The following is a 21,614-nucleotide window of genomic DNA, read 5'->3' on the forward strand; positions in this document are numbered from 1 at the left end:
GCATTCAAGGGAACGGGTTTGCCTGAAAGCCCCCCTAAGGGTCTTGGGTGGGTGTCCAGAGCCCCGTCGGCTCGGGATGCGCCCAGAGCGCATGGTGCCGCGCGGCGCCAGAGCCAAAGTGCTGAGCCCATGAGCGCCAAGGCCGCGTGGGCGGGCACCTAATTTTCTGAGAAGTTCCAGTGCTCCTCGGCCCGACCCCCGCCGCCCCCCTTCCCCTTCTAGCTGGAAAGTTGTGCGCCAGGCAGCGGGGGGCGGAGAGAGGAACCCAGACTGGCCCCCGCTCCCGCTTCCTGCCCGGCGGCCTCCCATTGGCCAGAGGAAACCCCAGGAATGTGAGCGCCTCTTTAAAAGCTAGCGGCTCCTCCGCCTCGCCAGCCACTGCACTCGGGCCGGCAGTCGAGTGCCCACCCAGGCGAGCTCTCCCCGCGCAACCTCCGATCCCTCGGCCTCCGGGCGTACCGCCCTGCCCGCGCTTCTCCAGCGCTCGGTCCCGTCGCTGCGCCTTCGTCGCCGGTCCCGGCCGCTGCACCCGTGTCCACACAGGTAAGGAGTCCCTGGGCGGCCGCCGAGGACCAGTGCTGCCCTGGCCATCCACCTGGAGCTCCCGGGCTTCAGCGCCTCAGGGACCCCGGATCTCATACTTTCCGCTTTCCCCATCCTGTCCCTCCCAGCCGCTGGGGGACTCTTCTCGTGGAAGGGCTCCAGAGCCATCCTCTCCAGCCCTGGGGTTCACAAACCAACTCGCCAGGACACCCCAAGATTTTCTTCTCCTCTTCTTCCCTTAACCTTTCTATCAGTCCTCTAGAAAAGAGTTTAGACTGCCCCCGTGCCCTCCCTGGGCCCCCAAACTGTATCTCCTGATGCTGCTGTTTACCCTCAACGTCTTAAGAAAAGCACCCCGCCCCCCGATTGTTGGTCTTGCCCCACAATCTCCTCCCCTCAACTCTCTCGTTTTCTTCCTGCTGCCTTCTCCAAAGTAAATACTGTTGCCCCTCATTCCCGCAAACGTGGAGCCAAAGGGGGATCCCCAGGGACCCGGCCCCAAGCCCAGCCAGGTTTTGCCCACCCGCCCTGCTTGGCTGCCTCTGACCCTGGGCTCTGTGCTTCTTGCTGCAGGCTCCCTGCTGGGCACAAACAGCTCCACCATGGGGCTGGCCTGGGGACTCAGTGTCCTGTTCCTGTGGCATGTGTGTGGCTCCAACCGCATTCCAGGTGAGTCTGTATAATACCTTTTGAGGGGGGAGGGAAGAGGAGGAGGTCCGGTTACCCCAGGTGTGCCTCCCTCCCATGCACTCCTCTCCCAGCTGCTTCTCCCGAGCCCCGACCGAACGTCGGGATGCAGGTTCCCTGTGACCCCGGTGTTTATTCAGCTCTTTCGGTGGCTGTCAGGAGCTTTCACCCTGTCCCTCTGCCCCACACCCCAGAGCTGAGCCCCACCCCAGGCCCAGCCCAGAGAGCTCACCGTGTGTCCTGCTCTTGTCTAACAGAGTCTGGGGGAGACAACAGCGTGTTCGACATCTTTGAACTCACGGGGGCCGCCCGCAAGGGTTCTGGGCGCCGACTGGTGAAGGGTCCTGACCCTTCCAGCCCAGCTTTCCGCATCGAGGATGCCAACCTGATCCCCCCTGTGCCTGACGACAAGTTCCAAGACCTAGTGGATGCTGTGCGGGCGGAGAAAGGTTTCCTCCTCCTGGCCTCCCTCAGGCAAATGAAGAAGACCCGGGGCACGCTGCTGGCCGTGGAGCGGAAAGACCACTCCGGCCAGGTCTTCAGCGTGGTCTCCAATGGCAAGGCGGGCACCCTGGACCTGAGCCTGACCGTGCAGGGGAAGCAGCATGTGGTGTCGGTGGAAGAAGCACTCCTGGCGACCGGCCAGTGGAAGAGCATCACCCTGTTTGTGCAGGAGGACAGGGCCCAGCTGTACATCGACTGTGAGAAGATGGAGAATGCTGAGCTGGACGTTCCCATCCAAAGCATCTTCACCAGGGACCTGGCCAGCATTGCCAGACTCCGCATCGCCAAAGGAGGTGTCAATGACAATTTCCAGGTGAGGCCTCTTCAATTCCTGGTCCGTGGGGTCGACTGATAGGCAGCTGATCTGCCAGGAGGGCAATAACAGGAGAGGCAGGGGTTCTAGAACAGGAAATACTGCCTGTGCATTAAAGCAGCGGTTCTCACACTTTAGGGAGCATCAGACTCACCCGGAGGGCTTGTTACAATGCGTACTGCTGCACCCCACCCCCGGAGTTTCAGATTCAATAGGTCTGGGATGGGGCCTGATAATTTGCGTTTCTAACCAGTTCCAGGGTGAGGTTGGCGCTGGTGTTCTGGGGACCAGACTTTGAAAACCACTAAAGGAAACAAGAAATGGTTTTCCTGTAACAGCCTGTTCAAAACCTTAAATATTCCTTATGCTCTTCTCAAGGAAATAACTTATTTCAAATGTGTTCCACCAATTACAATATTGCTTGAAGTGGATACTTTTATGAGCAGAATAAATACCACTTTGCTATTTGATTCCTCAGGGGGATGTAACCGGTCTCAAAGAAAAGATTAAAATAGTGGCTATTTGCTGCTGCAGCTTCTTCCATGCTTAAACGTCTAGATCTTTGTATCTGTGGCTTTGAAACTCCCACATTTAACTCTCTGACACTGGAGAGTGTCATTATATCCTCCGGTCTCAGTATCAGATTCCATTTCCTGTGTCTCCAAGTAGGCTGATAACTGAACTCTTTGTAAAACACTGAAGACTTGGCACAAGATACAGTTAAGATTTTTGAAGTTGTTTGGCAGTTCATGTTGGTGTGTTATTTTGACATGGTGATCTTAAAAGGAAGTTCTTTGAAACTTCTACAACATCGATTGTGTGCTTTTCCTAGCATAAACAGTCCCCCCCACCCACTGACCCCTGCCCCCCACCAAGCGTCTACAAATAATGTGTGTCCTCTGCCCATAGGGTGTGCTGCAGAATGTGAGATTTGTCTTTGGAACCACACCAGAAGACATCCTCAGGAACAAAGGCTGCTCCAGCTGTAAGTATCCTTCTATTTTTAGGGCGTACAGGGAAACTGGGGCAATTCCACCCAAAACGAGTTGAGAAACGTATGCAGTGGTGGTTGTGCATAAATTACCCTGGGTAACATAGTTAAGAGGTATATAAAGGTGACCTCCAACAGCACACACACACATCCCATCCTCCTGCATCCCTCACCCAAAATGAAATGTCTTTTATGGCTAGGAACCCTGGGGACTGACAGGTGAGATCTTCTACTTGAAGATCCTCTATAACTTTCCCCATCGTGTTCCTCTGTTCCTTGGCAGCTACCAGTGTCCTTCTCACCCTTGACAACAATGTGGTGAACGGTTCCAGCCCTGCCATCCGCACCAACTACATTGGCCACAAGACAAAGGATCTGCAAGCCATCTGCGGCATCTCCTGTGACGAGCTGTCCAGCATGGTCCTGGAGCTCAGGGGCCTGCGCACCATCGTGACCACGCTGCAGGACAGCATCCGCAAAGTGGTCAGTGGCCTCCGCCCCCCGCCCGCTAGCACGAGCCCTCGGACGTGCACCGCCGATGATGCTGAGCGACGGAAAGTGAGGCTGGACGCTAATGACCTTTCTCCCCCTTTTAGACTGAAGAGAACAAAGAGCTGGTCAATGAGCTGAGGAGGCCCCCGCTCTGCTACCACAACGGAGTCCAGTACAGGAATAACGAGGAGTGGACGGTGGACAGCTGCACTGAGTGTCGCTGCCAGGTAAGGGGCTCGGGAGACTGAAATGCGAATTCATGGTGCATCTGAAGCCACAGTCTCTGGGGAAAGGTCCAGATAGCCACACAGGCCCTTTTTTTTTTTTTTAATTAATTTATTTATTTATGGCTGTGTTGAGTCTTCGTTTCTGTGCAAGGGCTTTCTCTAGTTGCGGCAAGCGGGGGCCACTCTTCATCGCGGTGCGCGGGCCTCTCACTATCGCGGCCTCTCTTGGTGCGGAGCACAGGCTCCAGACGCGCAGGCTCAGTAATTGTGGCTCACGGGCCCAGCTGCTCCGCGGCATGTGGGATCTTCCCAGACCAGGGCTCGAACCCGTGTCCCCTGCGTTGGCAGGCAGATTCTCAACCACTGCGCCACCAGGGAAGCCCCTCACACAGGCCCTTTTTATGTTCCATGGCCTGATAACCCAAGTGGTGTCTTTTTCTTAAGACGCAGTTATGACATCTATAAAATCTTTAAATGCCCAAGAGTTTTTCGAAGTCTTAATGATACCCCAGGCTAAGTATCTAAAACAACGTATCTACTTAAACATCTCAGTAACTTACCTGCTTTAGTTCAAGGACTAAGTGTTGAATGTCAGGTTAAGTAAAACCTAGTTGAACTTTCTTCCCCCCGACCCTAATTCGTATTCAGCTATGACACGGAGATTCTTTTAATACAGTACTGATTGCTGTTCAAATCACTTAGCCCAACATGTGAGGACAGAACTGTCCACTTAGCTCAGATGGCACTGCCTGCAGTGTGTATGTCCTCCTGGCTCCCCCCGCCCACCCTGCAACGCCAGGGGCAGGGGAGTGAGGGGGGTTTACCTGACTCATTGAGCAAAGTCAAGCTGAAATACAAATCACGGATTGCTGGATTTGGGAGTCAAATTTACTAAATTCCCATTCTTGTCCAATATAATATAAAGCCAGATCTATACATGAGAAAATAACGATGCTCATTGATCTTCTTTTCCCCATAAAGATACAATTTAAAACTTTTAAAGTCCTGAGTTTAGGCTGAGTTTCATGAGTTTGATTTTTAGATGCAGAGTAATAGATCTGACCCAGGACGTTCAGTGGTTCCCGCTGGAGAAACTCTTCACGCTGTCCTGTGCGTGAGAAAGTGACTAAGTGGCAACTAGGAAAGCTCTCTCCAAGGGGTGGAGTGACAAGTAACTGGCACCAGAACTGTCTCTACAGTACTGGTGGCTGCAGCATGACAGAGGCAGATCTTCTATTAAAATCATTCCACTAGAGCACTTACAGCCCTGACCACGTTTCAACCTGTAATGGAAACGTTTCAATATGTAAACTTCGGCTTGCAATATGCCTCGTAAACCATGTCTCCCTCACTCTTGCCCTGCAGAACTCGGTTACCATCTGCAAAAAAGTGTCCTGCCCGATCATGCCCTGCTCCAATGCCACAGTTCCTGATGGAGAATGCTGCCCGCGGTGTTGGCGTAAGTTCTTAAAACTGCATAATCATGCTTCAGCGACTGGATCGACTGTACATAGTGCTTGAGCCCCACCCCCATCTCCATCAGATGTTTTTCATTCAGGTTCTTGCTGCGACATCTGGTTAACGGATGGCTTGTCTGCTGCAGAGAGCCAAAAGTGCCATTATGACTAAACTTGATGACCCCCCTGGATCATAGTACAGGCAATAATCTTGGTAGAGCTTATTGCGAATGATTCTACTCTTTGAGGAAAGAAGGGAGGAATCGGTAGCGGTGATAGCTCTAAGTTGACTGCTTTTAGAATTTGACCTTATGGCCTAGAGTCAAGACAAATCTGCTCACCAGAGCAATGGATGGCTTTGGTGCGAGCACTGGACTTAATTGGGCCTGAAAGTTCTACCCATTTTGTATACAGACATAAGAGACCTAAGACAAAACAGCAGTTTGAGTGTCAGGGCCATAAAAGAAATAGGGCACTGTGTTGTTTCATGGTATCCAATCCCTGGCTTTTGTTGATAGTATGAATTAATCACTTTGCTGAGACAATATAGTAGGTACAAGTCATAAAAATGATTCATCACAACTAAGATAAATAAGACGAGTAAGTAGCACTCACCCTTCACACCCACACCTCCCACACCCCCTGCACCTACACACACTGATCACAACTCAGGATAACCAGTCCCCTCCAGCGATGTTAGTGATGCCAGCACTGTCATAATCATTTGTATATCACTTTCTGTTCAGCATTCACTTCAGGTGTGGGTTAAAGGGAACAATGCCAGCTGGGGACTGGCGGAGCTCTGAACTTGAATCAGGGATTGCTAGGAAAGCTTCCAGCTGATGGCAAGAGAAAACAAGTTCTCTGTCTCGTGTCAGATACGGCTAGACGTGACTGTAGTCATCGTGCCTGGGCAGATGATAAACAAACGCACTTTCCTCTTGTGAAAATATGTGCAGAAAAGGTCCCAAGTGCTAGGGTGAGAGAAGCAACACACTGACTAACCTCATGACCGAGATGGAGCCACAGCCAACAGCGGCTCCGCTGCCTTCAAGTTCATCTGCCAAACACATGGTCTCTGGCTCCCCTGAAAGGCAGAAGTGACTCCTATAAGTTGCCTAAAACTCAAGTATTTTTGGAAGCCTGGGACTGGAGCTGCCTACCGAAATATCTTAAGTCAGAAAAGGGAAACTCATTTGAAACGCAGACAGGAGGAGAGAGGGAGTGATGAATAGGAACACACGCTGGGAAAAGGCGCAGCTGTACCAGCCCAGGCAAAGCATGCAACCGCTCCGAGGCTGTGCACAGAATGACCTGGCATAAACCCCTTGGCCGCCGGCCTAACAACTACATTGCTTGTCACCCTCTAGCAAGGGAAGAAGAAAGTCCTGAGCAGAGCAGTCTAAAGAATAGCTTGTTTTAATGACTGCACGCTAAATGCGCCCATGTCCTCTGCAGCCAGCGACTCTGCGGACGATGGCTGGTCCCCATGGTCTGAGTGGACCTCTTGCTCTGTGACGTGTGGCAACGGAATCCAGCAGCGCGGCCGCTCCTGCGACAGCCTCAACAACAGATGCGAGGGCTCCTCCGTGCAGACACGGACCTGCCACATTCAGGAGTGTGACAAGAGATGTAAGTATTTTGGCCACTTAGGGATGTGGAGAACTGACCTGTCCTTGTCGTCACCAACAGCAGCTCCATAACACAGAGGTTAAGAGCACAGGTTCTAGCCTCTGGATCTAATCCCAAGTCTCCCCCTTATCTGTGCACCCTTGAGCACAACTTACCCTCTCTGAGGCTCTTTTCTCATCTGCAAATCGGGGGTAAGAATTGTTCTTCATAGGGCTACTTTGAAGATTTTGTTTAGATAATGCATTTAAAGGCACTAGCACAGGGCTTGGCTCATGGCAAGCACCGTATAACCATCTGGTTTGTCCTTTAGTTAAACAGGATGGCGGCTGGAGCCACTGGTCCCCGTGGTCGTCTTGTTCTGTAACATGTGGAGACGGTGTGATCACAAGGATCCGGCTCTGCAACTCTCCCAGCCCCCAGATGAATGGGAAGCCATGTGAGGGCGAAGCTCGGGAGACCAAAGCCTGCCAGAAAGACGCCTGCCCCAGTAAGTGCTTGCATCGCCTGGCAGCAGCTCTGCCCAGCTGGCTGCCTGACATCTGCAGCTTCCAGCTCGGTGGGTCATGGACGGGGAAAGGTTCCTTCCTAGAGAAACAAATAGAAGCACAGTCCTGCACGGTGCAGCAGCTTCTTTTAATGGAAAACAGAAAGAACAATTTCAGACTCACCCTCTTCCGGAACATTCTTTCCATGTGTCAGGGTAGCATGAACAAACTCAGGAGAGTCTCCTGTGAAGGTAAGGCATTTGAAAATCAGCCTTAACTTTGGCCTGTGGTTCATTTTCTTACAGTCAATGGAGGCTGGGGACCCTGGTCACCGTGGGACATCTGTTCCGTCACCTGTGGAGGAGGGGTGCAGAAACGTAGCCGGCTCTGCAACAACCCCGCACCCCAGTTTGGAGGCAAGGACTGCATTGGTGATGTGACCGAAAACCAGATCTGCAACAAGCAGGACTGTCCCATTGGTAAGCCATGCAGCCCAGGACAAAACCACTGAATGCCATGGTCAGCATTCACAGGGGTTCAGCTTTTAATGGTCCTGAGTGATTTGATTACTCTAAAATGCCAGATGGACAGCATAATCTCAACAAGCTATCAGTTGTATAGACCCTACAATATTTTACACCCTGGTTTAAGTGACCAGAATGGCAGTTACTGGGCAGCAGCTGAGACTCACCATTTGCCTGTCTCTCTTGTCTCAGATGGATGCCTGTCCAATCCCTGCTTTGCTGACGTCAAGTGTACCAGCTACCCTGATGGCAGCTGGAAGTGTGGTGCTTGTCCCCCGGGCTACAGCGGAAATGGCATCCAGTGCAAAGATGTTGATGAGGTGAGAAGCTGGGAGTTACCAGACCTAGGAAAGCAGCTCACCTGTCCTAGTCATTTCCTTTGGCAGTGTTCTCTAAACACGAAGCAAACTGCTGTTTCTTCCATAGTGCAAAGAAGTCCCTGATGCCTGCTTCAACCACAACGGAGAGCACAGGTGTGAGAACACAGATCCCGGCTACAACTGCCTGCCCTGCCCGCCACGCTTCACTGGCTCGCAGCCCTTCGGCCGGGGCGTGGAACATGCCACCACCAACAAACAGGTAGAGCAGAGGGGACTAGTAGACGGGAGTGAAGGAGGGGTGTCCTTGACCGAAAGAGCCACGAAAGGGGGGAACGTCATCTTATACCCTTCACAAGAAACAGGGAAGGGGGTGAGTGGACAACCTAGCCCTTAGAAACGGGACTAGAAAATCCACTATACCTCCAGCAAGGAAAACAGGTCCATCACATCTGACAATGCTGCTCTGGAACAAGTTGTGAGTGGATGGACTTCTAAGTGCCTAGGTGCTGAGCAATTTCAAGGAAAACGCACATAGAGCCATGTTAGCCTGTAACCTGGACATCCCCAGGGGAGGATGGGGAGGACCCACACTCTTCCCATGGAGCTCTGTCTGTTCAGAGACGATGGGGATCTGGGTTCTTGGTTCTGCGGTGTCTGGGGACTCTCGAAGGCTCTGCCTTAATGTCAGGATGTTGTACCCTCAGGTGTGCAAGCCCCGCAACCCCTGCACGGACGGCACACACGACTGCAACAAGAATGCCAAGTGCAACTACCTGAGCCACTACAGTGACCCCATGTACCGCTGCGAGTGCAAGCCCGGCTACGCCGGCAACGGCATCATCTGTGGGGAAGACACAGACCTGGACGGCTGGCCCAACGAGGACCTGGTGTGCGTGGCCAATGCGACTTACCACTGCAAAAAGGTAGCCCCCCCTTTCCTCGCCCACCTCCAGAAAGCCCTTATCAAGGGAACAGGCTGAGGAATTCTAAATGCTTAAAAGTCTGAAAATGAAACTGAAAGATTAAATCATCCAAAGGCAGAGCAGCCCTAATTCTTATTAATATTAAATCACTTGGTGCCAAGAACATGAATGGGGCAGCAAGCCCTATGGGCAGTTGTGTTCCACGGTCGATTATGTTGTCCAAAAAAATATTCATTTCTCTACCAAGTACCAGCAGAGCATGGCTGTGTTCCCAGCATGTACAAAGTCTAGAGCGTTTATACAAATTATGTTATTTATACATATATATGTGTGTGTGTGTATATATATATATATATATCCCCCAAGAAAAGTTTTTTTTTGTCTTCCCATTAAAAATACATGCTGTCACAGAGCAGCATTCAGTTCTATCTACAGTGTTTGGGTGCGCTCTCTGGTGCATGAGCTGAGCAAAAGGCATGCAAACTGCAGCTGTAACGTGTCTTCTCTTTCCAGGATAACTGCCCCAACCTTCCCAACTCAGGGCAGGAAGACTATGACAAGGACGGAATCGGCGATGCCTGTGACGATGATGATGACAATGATAAAATTCCAGATGACAGGGTAAAAAACGTTTTCCGCTCCCTCTCAGCTTTTGTATTCAGCAACAGCCTGTAACACCTTAAGATTCAATGAAATTACTGATATCTAGGATCATCAGAAGTTATTTGTTGTGTTTCAGTAGTTTGAGGACATAGATCTTGCCAAGAGAATTTTTAAATGAGGGTTTTGTGTTTCACCACAACCTTTCCTCCCCCCAGTTGGAGCAAGAGGTTACAATATGTGAACAAACGACACTTTGCTCCCCAGATTGATTTCAAATGTCTTCTCTAAGTCACATTAAGATTTTCTTTGAGCGCACTGAGAGCAGTGATGTTGAGTTTCTATTTACATCTCACTGACTCGTAACCAACAGGAATTCATTTTTCATTCATTACGTCCTGGCTTTTAACTTTTGCAGTGACCATTTTACAGAGGACTCAATTAGTATATCTACGAAATAGAAAATAATTGTTGCAGATTTTCACAGTTTTATAAATATTCTGCATGTGGTTTGAGGCTGACTTCATGGACCATGTTGTAAAATGCTCTGCTTCTTCTCTTTGCAGGACAACTGTCCGTTCCATTACAACCCAACCCAGTACGACTATGACAGAGACGACGTGGGAGACCGCTGTGACAACTGCCCCTACAACCACAACCCAGACCAGGCTGACACGGACAACAACGGGGAAGGAGACGCCTGCGCGGCAGACATTGATGGGGACGGTAAGGCGCTCCCTGACTCCAGCGGGCCCGAGTGTCTCTCACTTGGCTCTCAACCTTGAGCGGCCCTGGCTGTTAGTGTGCGATTTGGTTGAAACAGCTGAGGCTGGAGATTCCAGCTCTCACCTGTCCCCTGTTCTCTGCAGGTATCCTCAATGAACGGGACAACTGCCAGTATGTCTACAATGTGGACCAGAGAGACACTGACATGGATGGGGTTGGAGATCAGTGTGACAACTGCCCCCTGGAACACAATCCAGATCAGGTCGGTGGATTCCTTTCAGAATCTTTCAGTAAAGTGTTAGAATATCCCTTCCTAGGCCTCTAAAAAATAGAGGAGTTAAATAGAGTTCAAACACTTCCATTACCATGGCTCTCAGCGCTCTCATAGCCAATTGTAATATTTTCATGTGAACAGTTTGCCTGATATGAGTTCCCCGCAGAGTCTCATAGGTCTTTAGTGTGACAGTCTTGTAATGTCAATCCTGTCTTCTACAAGAAGGTCCACGTGACTTGCTCAGCGGGATCTACCATTGTTAAGATGAATTATACAAAGCAGAAATCTGTGACTGACGACTCTACGGGAATATTACTCATATTTGAAACTAAGAGATGGAAGAAAATATCCCTAAGCACAACACACAACCATTTTCATGGCTAATGATATAATCTGGGTGCAAGAAATTCAAACTAAAAACAATTCCCCAAAACTGGAGAAATCCCTGTTTCTTTGTCATTCTTCAAGTGTTTGGCGTTGCAAGCAGGTAATTCTCCGTAGCACTGCTAGGGAGTGCTGCAAATAGACATCAGCCAGAACAAGTTCCTTTTCTTGTTTCTTTTCTTGTGTAATTGCTCATCATTATTTTCTAGCTGTGAAAGTTAAGGCATTGTTCTGAAAACATAGAAACCAGCTTTTGAAAAATGGGAATATTTTTAAAAGATTCAAGAAATGAGAAGTCCAGCTGAGCTCCTAATGTTTGTTCGTTTGAACTCCTATAAAACAAAAAGCAACAGGATGAATCTCTTTGGGGCCATAATGGGAAAGCATGAATGATCTGGGATAGCTTTCCTGATCAAATGGCATTGAGGGTCATCTATTTTGAGTTTGGATCTTACTATAAATTAAACCTCAATGCCGTTTAACCTCCCTGGATGAGTTTTTGGTTCTTCAGATAATAATAAAGTTTATAACAATTAATGAATCATGTAAAAATCTTAATGGCAAAGAGCATAAATACTGGCAAGAAAAATTTCAACTTGTGTATAAATAATCCCTAGGCATCCCATATACACTGGATAATGTAAAAAAGTACTCTGAGAAATACAGTTTTGAAAAAATTTAGAATTCTGGCTACCTGAGCCAACAGTTGACAACCATTATGGACTAGAGGTATAAAACCAAATACCTAAAAAAGAAGAAAATAATTGGTCCCACCATATGGATTACCCAGTATGTATAAAAAGCAGTGCCATGTTGCCATGATTTAATGACCTAGAGTAGACACTGACGTGTCAACAATTTCCTAATTGAAAACTTAAATGGAAAATAACAAATTGTACCCAAAGAATTTCATTTATCATTAAAATATAAGCAGTTAACATGGCATTCCATCCTTGGGGATTAGATAATGCTTTCTATTTAATTTTATTTAGACAGTTTTCTATTTAAACAAAAAAAAAAAAACAAATATCCCTATTAAAACTGTCATATGAAAACAAGGGTCAAGAAGAAAAACATTTAAAATCTGTTCATATGACTAGCTTTTGGCAGTGGCATATAGACTTCAAACCTCACTGGCCGAATCAAACACTGGAGAATCTTCCATAAGTTCTCTTTAGCATCAATGATTCATACTCCAGTTGACCCTCTGTTTCTGTCTCTTTCAGCTCGACTCTGACTCGGACCGCATTGGAGATACCTGTGACAACAATCAGGACATCGATGAAGACGGCCACCAGAACAACCTGGACAACTGTCCCTATGTGCCCAACGCCAACCAGGCCGACCATGACAAGGACGGCAAGGGCGATGCCTGCGACCATGACGACGACAATGACGGCATTCCTGATGACAGGGACAACTGCAGGCTCGTGCCCAATCCTGACCAGAAGGATTCTGACGGTGAGTCACTGGAGCCACTTTTAAAGAGAGTCACTGAAACCATGGCTGTCTGGATTCAGGAAATAAAAACAAAGCTGAATGCATTTAAGGCTGAAGAGACCAAATGCCAGCTTTGACAAGACAGTGAATTTCTGGCACCGGTCACGGTTATTTCAGAATTTCACTGAACTCTTGCCTTCTTGGCCTCAGGTGATGGTCGAGGTGATGCTTGCAAAGATGATTTTGACCAGGACAACGTGCCAGACATTGATGACATCTGTCCCGAAAACGTTGATATCAGTGAGACCGATTTCCGCCGATTCCAGATGATTCCTCTCGATCCCAAAGGGACATCCCAAAATGACCCTAACTGGGTTGTACGCCATCAGGGTAAAGAACTCGTCCAGACTGTCAACTGTGATCCTGGACTTGCTGTAGGTGAGTAGTGAGTTCTTCTAACAAAAGGCCAATGCATAGAGGGGAAAGAAGCAAATGTAAAAGCTGGCAGTTGTGTGTGTCCCCATGGGTGCTAAAAACGCCTAGGAATGTAACAGAGAACCTCCTGAAGGCTGCAGGTTTTAAACTGGGTCTGGCCTCCTCTTGCAGGTTATGATGAGTTTAACGCTGTGGACTTCAGTGGCACCTTCTTCATCAACACCGAGAGGGATGATGATTATGCCGGATTTGTCTTTGGCTATCAGTCCAGCAGCCGCTTCTACGTTGTGATGTGGAAGCAAGTCACCCAGTCCTACTGGGACACCAACCCCACAAGGGCTCAGGGATACTCCGGCCTTTCTGTGAAGGTCGTGAACTCCACCACGGGGCCTGGCGAGCACCTGCGGAATGCCCTGTGGCACACAGGAAACACCCCCGGCCAGGTGAGAACAACACCCTGCAGAAGGGGGAGAGGTGCCAGACCAGCACAAGGGACGCTGTGCTTTGGCCAAGCCTCCCAACAGGGAATCTTAGATATCACGTTCCCCGCATCACCAACTGCAGCGTTAAGTTCTGCTTTGAAAAAACATCCCAGGGTCTGAGAGGGGAGCCCACTTCAAATCCAAAGGCAGTTTTAGCCTCTTCTAACAAACAAATTAAAGTTTCTCTTCTCTCTGCTTTATATGTACATTCAAGGCTACACATCTAATGAAAAAGGCCTTCGGAAAAAAATCCTACATTGCAGCCCTCTAATTTAGGTCAACTCTGTACCTTTCAAGCACCGTTTCTCATGGAATGAAATATAAATCTCATAATGAGGCTGTTTCAACCTTTTCGTTTCCTTTTCCTCCAGGTACGCACGCTGTGGCATGACCCTCGTCACATAGGCTGGAAAGATTTCACCGCCTACAGATGGCGTCTGAGCCACAGGCCAAAGACGGGTTTCATTAGGTAAGATTGCTCTGATTAAATTTCACTTAAGTCACACTGACGGGCGAGGAGGAGAGGACCAAAAAGCAAGGGTGTCACTAACGCGACTTCCTTTTTCCTGCAGAGTGGTGATGTATGAAGGGAAGAAAATCATGGCCGACTCAGGACCCATCTATGACAAAACCTATGCTGGCGGTAGGCTAGGGTTGTTCGTCTTCTCTCAAGAAATGGTGTTCTTCTCTGACCTGAAATATGAATGCAGAGGTAGGAGCAAAATGACAGTGAATGTACAGCTGACATCCCCAGTTCAGACCAATACCAAGAATGCCAATCATGGGAGAGGCTGATTTAAAGGCTATTTTAGAGAAAGGGTTATTTATATTTTGCTGTTGAAGGCATATGATAAAAAATGAAATAGTGCCTATGACTTGCGGCTTATGAAGTCCTGAGTCCTTGTGAACCATTTTAATTTAGCAATCTCTGTCCTCTTCATAGCCAGTGCAAAGTAAACTGCAGACAAGCTCCTGTACAGTTCAGATCCCAGCAATAATACCTAAAATTTTTTTTAATTTTACATTTCCATGTCTTGCACACCACTTAGTTTTATTCATGCCATTATGGCCCAGGTTGTCTTTCAGAACCTTTCCCTCTTGGAAAGGAAGGGAAAGGAGTATTGCCTTCATAATGGCATGTTAAATTAATTTTCACTACTAACCTTTGCTCTCTTTTTCTCCATTCTTTTTCATTTAGTGGTTACTTAAGCTCTCACTGAGTCTAGCATTGGGTCTCCTACAAAACAGGTGCTTAATAAACGTTTACTGGGCCAAGGCTTGGAGCCAACAAGATGAAGCACAGTAAAAAAATATGGTTGCTGTTACTTAATATTTAAATTATGGTGTGATCTTTGAGTCTGAAGTTTTAAAATAAAACTCCCTAGAGTTTTAACACTGAAAGACTTAGAAAGCACAGCATAAGTTCTAGAAGGTTATGCAGTGTCAATCTCCTAGCAACCATGTTCCAACACACTAACGTGTAATTTTATAAGCTGACAATCTTAAAATATGCTTTTGACATTATAAAAGTAGAGCTATGCCTAGGTTGTTAATGTATTAAGGGATATTAAGATGACAATGCCTTGATGAATTAGTTTGTTTATGTACTTACGTGTTTGTCTATTTACTTAACAGATTCCTAATCATCAAACTGTTGATGAAAAGACTGATCATAACCATTGCTGGTATTGCACCTTCTGGAACCATGGGCTTAAGAAAACCCCCAGGATCACTCCTCCCTGCCTGCCTTTGCTCTCTGCTTGCATCAGTGTGGACTCTTAGAGCATGTGACTTGCCTCAAGAAAATGCAGTTTTCCAGATCAGACTCAGCCTCTGAATGAGAAGAATCTTCCAAGGATATAAACAATGACTTTGGTTGGCTTTTGAAAAAGCAAAAGCATCCACTTGCTTCGGTTGGAAGGTGCCTGTCCCACTCTGCTTTTGTCAGGGCAGAGGGCGGTTGTGAGGCCAGCTCTGAGCAGTGGACTCCAAAGCGTTTTCAGGCGTGTGAGGGAAGGGAGGACTCGCTAGAATTGACAAATAAAACCAGCCCTGACCTACTCCCTCGGGAATGGGGGGGGGGGGGGGGGGGCGGGGCCAAAGCCCTAAGGGGAGGGCGCATACCCAAGAGACGATTGTATGAAGAAAACATGGAGGGACTGTTACATTTTCGGTACTAAATCATTTTCAGGGGAAAGACTGTTGATGGATTTCATGATGCTGACCCATGTTAGCTGATTGACCCACGTAAATAGGCACTTAAATAGAAGCAGGGAAGGAAGGAAAAGACTGGCTTGTGGACTTCCTCCCGGATTTCCACCCCTTACACATCACCTGTAGCAACCAGAACAGGGAGTCAGAACTAAAGCAGCACAAGGCAGTGCTGGCTGCCACTGCCTGGTTATATTGAAACCGTCAGTTGTATTCCAGACGTAGCTTGTGCAGATGTAGCAGGGAAATAAGAAAACCTACCATCTCAGTTAGCACTGGGCTACCTCCCAAGGGAAGGGTAGCCGTGCTTGTATTTTTATGGTTAGAAAGGCACAAAATTATCAACTAAGACATTCCTTTTCTCTCTTTTTTCCTGAATATCATGGAGTTTTCCAATTTTCTCTTTTGGACTGTAGTTTGGTTTTTGTTTTTTTTTTAAACAAACATTTTACAATGTAAAATATTTATTTTTTACTTATTCTGGAGGATCTGTCTGAAAGACTATTCATGGAACAGGAAGAAGCATAAGCATATCATCTTTGCTACAAGTCTTCATGACTGTAAGATTGTAAATACAGATTATTTATTAACTCTGTTCTACCTGGAATCTAGGTTTCATATGGAAAGTGTTTGAGAGCTGGTAGTTGAGATTGATCAGCAAAACTTTCATAGGAATGGCACAAGGAAATCAGCCCGGCAAGCTGCTCTTCATTTTGTGCTTAGACTGAATGATTTGGGATTCTTCTTTTTTCCTTTATTTTTTCAAGTGGAATTATTTGGTTGTCCATTTGCAAGTGTTTTTAGTTTGCAAAGAAAGCCAGGAGGGCTTTAATACTGTTTTGCTCCATCCCTTGTGCCTATTTCCAGGGAGATGAAAAGCATCTACATTTATTATTTTTGCCTTTTTCCAAAAGAAAAAAATGACAAAGGTGAAACTTGTATACAAATATTACCTCATTTGTTGTGTGACTGCGTAAAGAATTTTTGGATCAAGCAGAAAAGAGTTTAAGTGTCTAACAAACTTAAAGCTACTGTAGTACCTAAAAAAAAAAAAAGTCAATGTTGTACATAGTATAAAAATTCTTCACAGAAAAGTATTCCCAAGAAGGAAATAGCATTGAAATGTTAAATACATTTTCTGAAAGTTGTGTTTTTCTATCATCTTGTATACCATTGCTTTATTTTTATAAATTATTTTCTCATTGCCATTGGAATAGATATCTCAGATTGTGTAGATATGCTATTTAAATAATTTATCAGGAAATACTGCCTGTAGAGTTAGTATTTCTATTTTTATAAAATGTTTGCACACTGAATTGAAGAATTGTTTGTTTTTCTTTTTGTTTTGTTGATTTGTTTTTTGCTTGTTACCCTCCTCCCTGTTTTTACTATTTGCCAATACTTTTCTAGGAATGTGCTTTTTTTGTACACATTTTTATCCATTTTACATTCTAAAGCAGTGTAAGTTGTATATTACTGTTTCTTATGTACAAGGAACAACAATAAATCATATGGAAATTTATATTTATACTTACTGTATCCATGTTTGTTTTCTGGCTTTATGTTATGAGGTATGGGTAAATTCCATCCTCAAACCAATAGAGTATATACAAAAAGAAATCACAGTAAGTAACAGGAACATTCATATTTCCTATACGATTTAGGAAGACTGAGTTGCTTAGATGACATATTTGCTGGATTTGTGGAATAGAAGAACAAAACAACAAATTAACCTGTCACATTAAAAACACCGCAATGAGAAATGTCCCCCCCAAGATGTGGGACCCAAAAGGATACAAGTTCATATTTTACCAGTGTCACTAAATGTCATTTATTGAATCCTTTTCAAAGTCCAGTTCTGTTTCTAAAAACAATGAAAAAGGAAAACAGAAGTGAAGCACATAGAATTCACAGCTATATCTTCTGAGCCATGAATGAGGGCTCTGGGCGGGCAACACCATTGCACGTTGTGGAGAAGCTTTAGAAACGTTAATGGAGGACGAACTGTCCTTGAATAGTTGGGTCAAACTCTACAGGTAACACTTTTTGGAGAACGACTTTGACTTTGGTCAAAAACAGATGACTACAGAGACAGGTTGAATTTGGAAGAAATCCTAAAACTATATATACATATAAAAAATCAAATTATTTTGTGAAGAGAAGCCCAATGCCTTACAATAAGCAGAACTTGAGTTTCAGGTGGGCTAACCATGAATGTAGAATACTGGCCAATTTTTAGTTTTAATAAGAACAGGTAGAATAGAAAAATTTATGAGTAGGTTAAAGGTCTCGCTTTGAGATCCATTAAAACAAAAAGGACTGAGTGAGATAGACTCTTTTTCCCTTGTTGATCTTTCTCATTCTAGAAACATCTATCTAGGGTAGCATAGTCATATATAAGTATAAATTGCCAAATCATTTTATGGTATCCAGGCGAAGAGTCAGGAACTAGAAGGTGTTGGTAATGGTTATAAAATTTGGAAAACTGATTTGAAAGAAAGAATTCTTTGAAACATGACATCATTCACTCTCAGAGCAGCTCAACGTGTGAAGTCTTGGGAGAGAATTCCAATTCACTTTTAAGTAACAGAACAAAAGTAACTCAAAATATCAAGATGGGACAGAAAAAAGTGTCTGGGAACAGGAGGTTTTCCCCAGGCATGCTGCATATTCACTCCAAGACTGACCTTCGTTATCAGGTTGTACTAAAATACAGGATTTGTTAAAAATTAAAATTATGCCATCAGGGTATAGCTTTTTCCTTCTATTTTATTGTCATGCGTTTCAAAGAGTTGGATAGAACGGCAATAAACTTTAGGTCCTCTGGGAATTGACAATAAAGGTGATGCCAGTAATTTTCTTGAGGAGTCATAAGTAGAAAAACCTCAAATTTTAAGATCCTAAATTCATTCCTGAAATGAATTAGCTCTTGCTCTGTTATATCTTTTCTTCTCTAGCTTGTTCTGGGGTAAACACTCAGGTCTAAAAGGAACCTTAAAATAAAAACTTATTTTTTAATAACATTTTCTTTCCTTATCAGGGCAACCTTTCTTTTTTTTTTTTTTTAATCTGGAGCCTTCATGTTGAATATATTATACAAATTCAGCTTGCCAGTTCTTATCAGAGGTACCTTCAGTTGACATGCTATGGAATGGTGTCACCTCTTTTAATGGTAAAATTCACTACTTAAGATCATTCTGTTTTCCTTTCCTTCTCTTAAACTCTTGTAACATAAAGGTTCACTCTGCCCCAAATACCATTTGCAGGAACAGTTTATAAAGGCATAAGCTCTCTCTCCAACATCTATCTCCCTCTCCCCTTCTCTCCCTCTTTCCCGCTCTCCCTCTCTCCCTCCCTCTCCCTCTCTCTTTCTCTCTCTCACACACATACACATACAGGTCAAACACCAGAAGCACATGGGTTTAGAAAGCCCCACTCCTCTGAAAGGCTTATGGGCAAAAATGGCTCCTCTCTATCACCACTGCCAATTCCCATCCATATCACCTCTCTCCTCTGATTGTTCTGACCCAAACCCTACAACACACACGTCACTCCTATGAGAGTCCAAAATCATGACTTTTAACCTCTGCTGGCAACCCACAGCAAAACTCTTAGCATCAAGACAAATTACACTGTAGCACGTTAACTTCATCAAGAACCACTGCTGTTTTAATATAAACTGAAAAAGAAGGCTAGAAAAAGAAATTGCCTATCAATTCTTCTGAAAACAGTAGCTATAGAAGTCTTCACTTTAAAAAGTCAAGCAAATTTGACATAAGCAATCACTAATATTATCCAATATCAGTAGATGAAAACATTCGAGCGAAAAATAATAATGCTACATATACATTATTCCAAATTTCATTAAATGCTGCACAATAGCTCATTTTTTTTTTTTAGAATCAGAAATAAATTGGACTTCTAGTTCTAATGCCAATTCATCATATGGCGTGTTGACATAAAATGTTCTCATGAATCCAGGCTACTCACTTGTAACTAACAAACCCTCTCTCTTAAAATAGTACCACAGGTTACTTTTTTTTAAGTAGCTGATCTTTATTTGCTGCATTGTAAAAGGCAAACTCTGAAAGAAAATAACTAAATATAATATATGTAATAATTCAGTCAAACTTCTGCTTATGAAAAGTACCATTACTAATAAGATAGCAAGGATAGCCTAACATTGCTTTGTTGAGAAAATTCGTTTCTCTCCACGGCAAGTTGTACTTACTTAACAGGCATTAGAGAGGAGGAAAGAAGGGAAAGCAGGGGCAAAACTACAATTCATGGTGATCAAATCTGTCTAAATCACAATAAAGTGGCAACGTATAAAATCAAATACGAAACAATCATAGTATTTCAACTAGGTTTAACGTAGCACACGTACATAAAATGTTGGTTTCTATAACACATCCCTGATGTTGCAAATTTAGCAATAAAAAATTTTCCCAGGAATTTCAATGAAGAAAAAACACTGAACAATTACACCACGAGTCTCAAAAATATCAAGGAAATGTGATCCAGAAAGAGAGAATCCAAACATTAAAATCATCATTTGAGGAATGGTCTCTATAATGCATTCATTGAATTCAAAGAATTTGGAAAAAATGTGATTTAACTTAATTTACCAGCTTTCTTAAAAGCACACCCCAGCAAGTCTTTGCTTAAGATTCTTTACATTCTTCTGTTGCATCTTCAGTCTCCTGTTCATCTGCACATTAAAAACAATAACCAAATATGTCAGAAATCTGTGCATAATTAAGAAAAACCATCAGCCTATAAAACACTAAATCCTTTTACACATGAGACAATAATCACATTCTCATTTAATATTGGACAGCTCACCACAAGCTGCATACAAAATTTACAAGAAAAAGTGAGAGATAAGGTGCCTGCCTTCATTGAGCTTATAGCTGAAGGAGAGTTTTTTGGGTTTTGAGAGCTAAAATGGTTATGGATTTGGAGACAGGCATAAATTTTTTTTTTCTTTGTACTAAGTTTCTGGGAAGCAGGGTGAAACCAAAAGTAAATGTAAATATTACAGTTAGGGTAGATAAAAACTAATCACCTTTCATTTCTTTAATGTGAGAAACAAATTGTGACTCTAACAGAAATGGAATGGAAATATTCTTCTTAGTGAGAATGTTATCAGAAAAGGCAGAACTGACAACAGCACCAAATAAAAGAAGACAATAAAATAGAATCAGGAGAAACTGGAGCCCTCACACACTGCTGTTGGGAATGTGAATGGTGCAGCTGCTTGGGAAAAGTCTGGCAGTTTCTCAAAAGGTAACCAGAGACCCAGCAATTCTACCCCTAGGTATGTGCCCAAGAGAAATGAAAACATACATCCACCTAAAAACGTGCACACCAAGATACATATAACAGCCAAAAAGTAGGAACAACTCAGATGTCCATCGACTGATGAATGGATAAAGAAAATGTGGTAAACCCACACAAAAGAATATTATTCAACAATAAAAGAGTAAAGTACTGATACATGCTACAACATGGATGAACCTTGAAAACATTATACTAAGTAAGAAGCCAAACACAAAAGGCCACATATTGTATGATTCCATTTATATGAAGTGTCCAGACTAGGCAAATTCATAGAGTCATAAAGTAGATTAGTGATCACCTAGGGCTGGAGGGTTGGGAGAAAATGGCAAGTGTTTTTCTCTGGGGTAAGGAAAATGATGTAAAATTGATAGTGGTGATGGATGCACAATTCTGTGAATATACTAAAACCCACTGAATTGTATGGTATCATTGAACGGTGGCCCCAAAAAGGTTATGTCCACATCCTAATCCCTGGTACCTATGAAACTTATCTTACTTGGGAAAAGGGTCTTTGCAAACATAATTAATTAAGGATCTTGCGATAAGATCATCCTGGATTATCCAGGTGGGCCCTATATTCATTAACAAATGTCCTTTTAAGAGAAAAGCAGAGGGAAATGT

The 21,614-nt window shown here is 44.8% G+C and overlaps 2 protein-coding genes across 9 annotated transcripts in view; one reads left to right on the forward strand and one right to left on the reverse strand.

Moving 5' to 3' along the window:
- The first annotated feature begins 365 nt into the window (after window positions 1-365).
- THBS1 (thrombospondin 1) lies at window positions 366-17,180 on the forward strand. The gene is made up of 22 exons (XM_082384945.1): window positions 366-543; window positions 1,117-1,212; window positions 1,488-2,047; window positions 2,957-3,032; window positions 3,322-3,521; window positions 3,635-3,757; window positions 5,123-5,216; window positions 6,673-6,846; window positions 7,157-7,333; window positions 7,637-7,810; window positions 8,048-8,175; window positions 8,282-8,434; window positions 8,880-9,098; window positions 9,612-9,719; window positions 10,265-10,424; window positions 10,568-10,686; window positions 12,309-12,543; window positions 12,733-12,960; window positions 13,129-13,400; window positions 13,811-13,908; window positions 14,012-14,151; window positions 15,075-17,180. Exons 2-22 carry the CDS (start codon window positions 1,146-1,148, stop codon window positions 15,080-15,082), a joined length of 3,513 nt encoding a protein of 1,170 aa, XP_082241071.1. The 5' UTR covers window positions 366-543; window positions 1,117-1,145; the 3' UTR covers window positions 15,083-17,180.
- FSIP1 (fibrous sheath interacting protein 1) overlaps window positions 16,047-21,614 on the reverse strand; it is a 218,989-nt gene continuing 213,421 nt past the window's right edge. For 6 of the 8 annotated variants that reach the window (XM_082384979.1, XM_082384977.1, XM_082384978.1 and 3 more), the window contains one exon: window positions 16,047-20,361. In XM_082384979.1, the coding sequence (XP_082241105.1) occupies window positions 20,287-20,361 (75 nt within the window). In that variant the 3' untranslated portion in view covers window positions 16,047-20,286. The remainder of the gene's footprint in view (window positions 20,362-21,614) is intronic. The other 2 variants (XM_082384980.1, XM_082384976.1) reach the window with 1 other exon arrangement.

This window comes from Balaenoptera borealis (genome assembly GCF_965194805.1).
Source record: "Balaenoptera borealis genome assembly, chromosome: 3".
Lineage (NCBI taxonomy): Eukaryota > Metazoa > Chordata > Mammalia > Artiodactyla > Balaenopteridae > Balaenoptera > Balaenoptera borealis.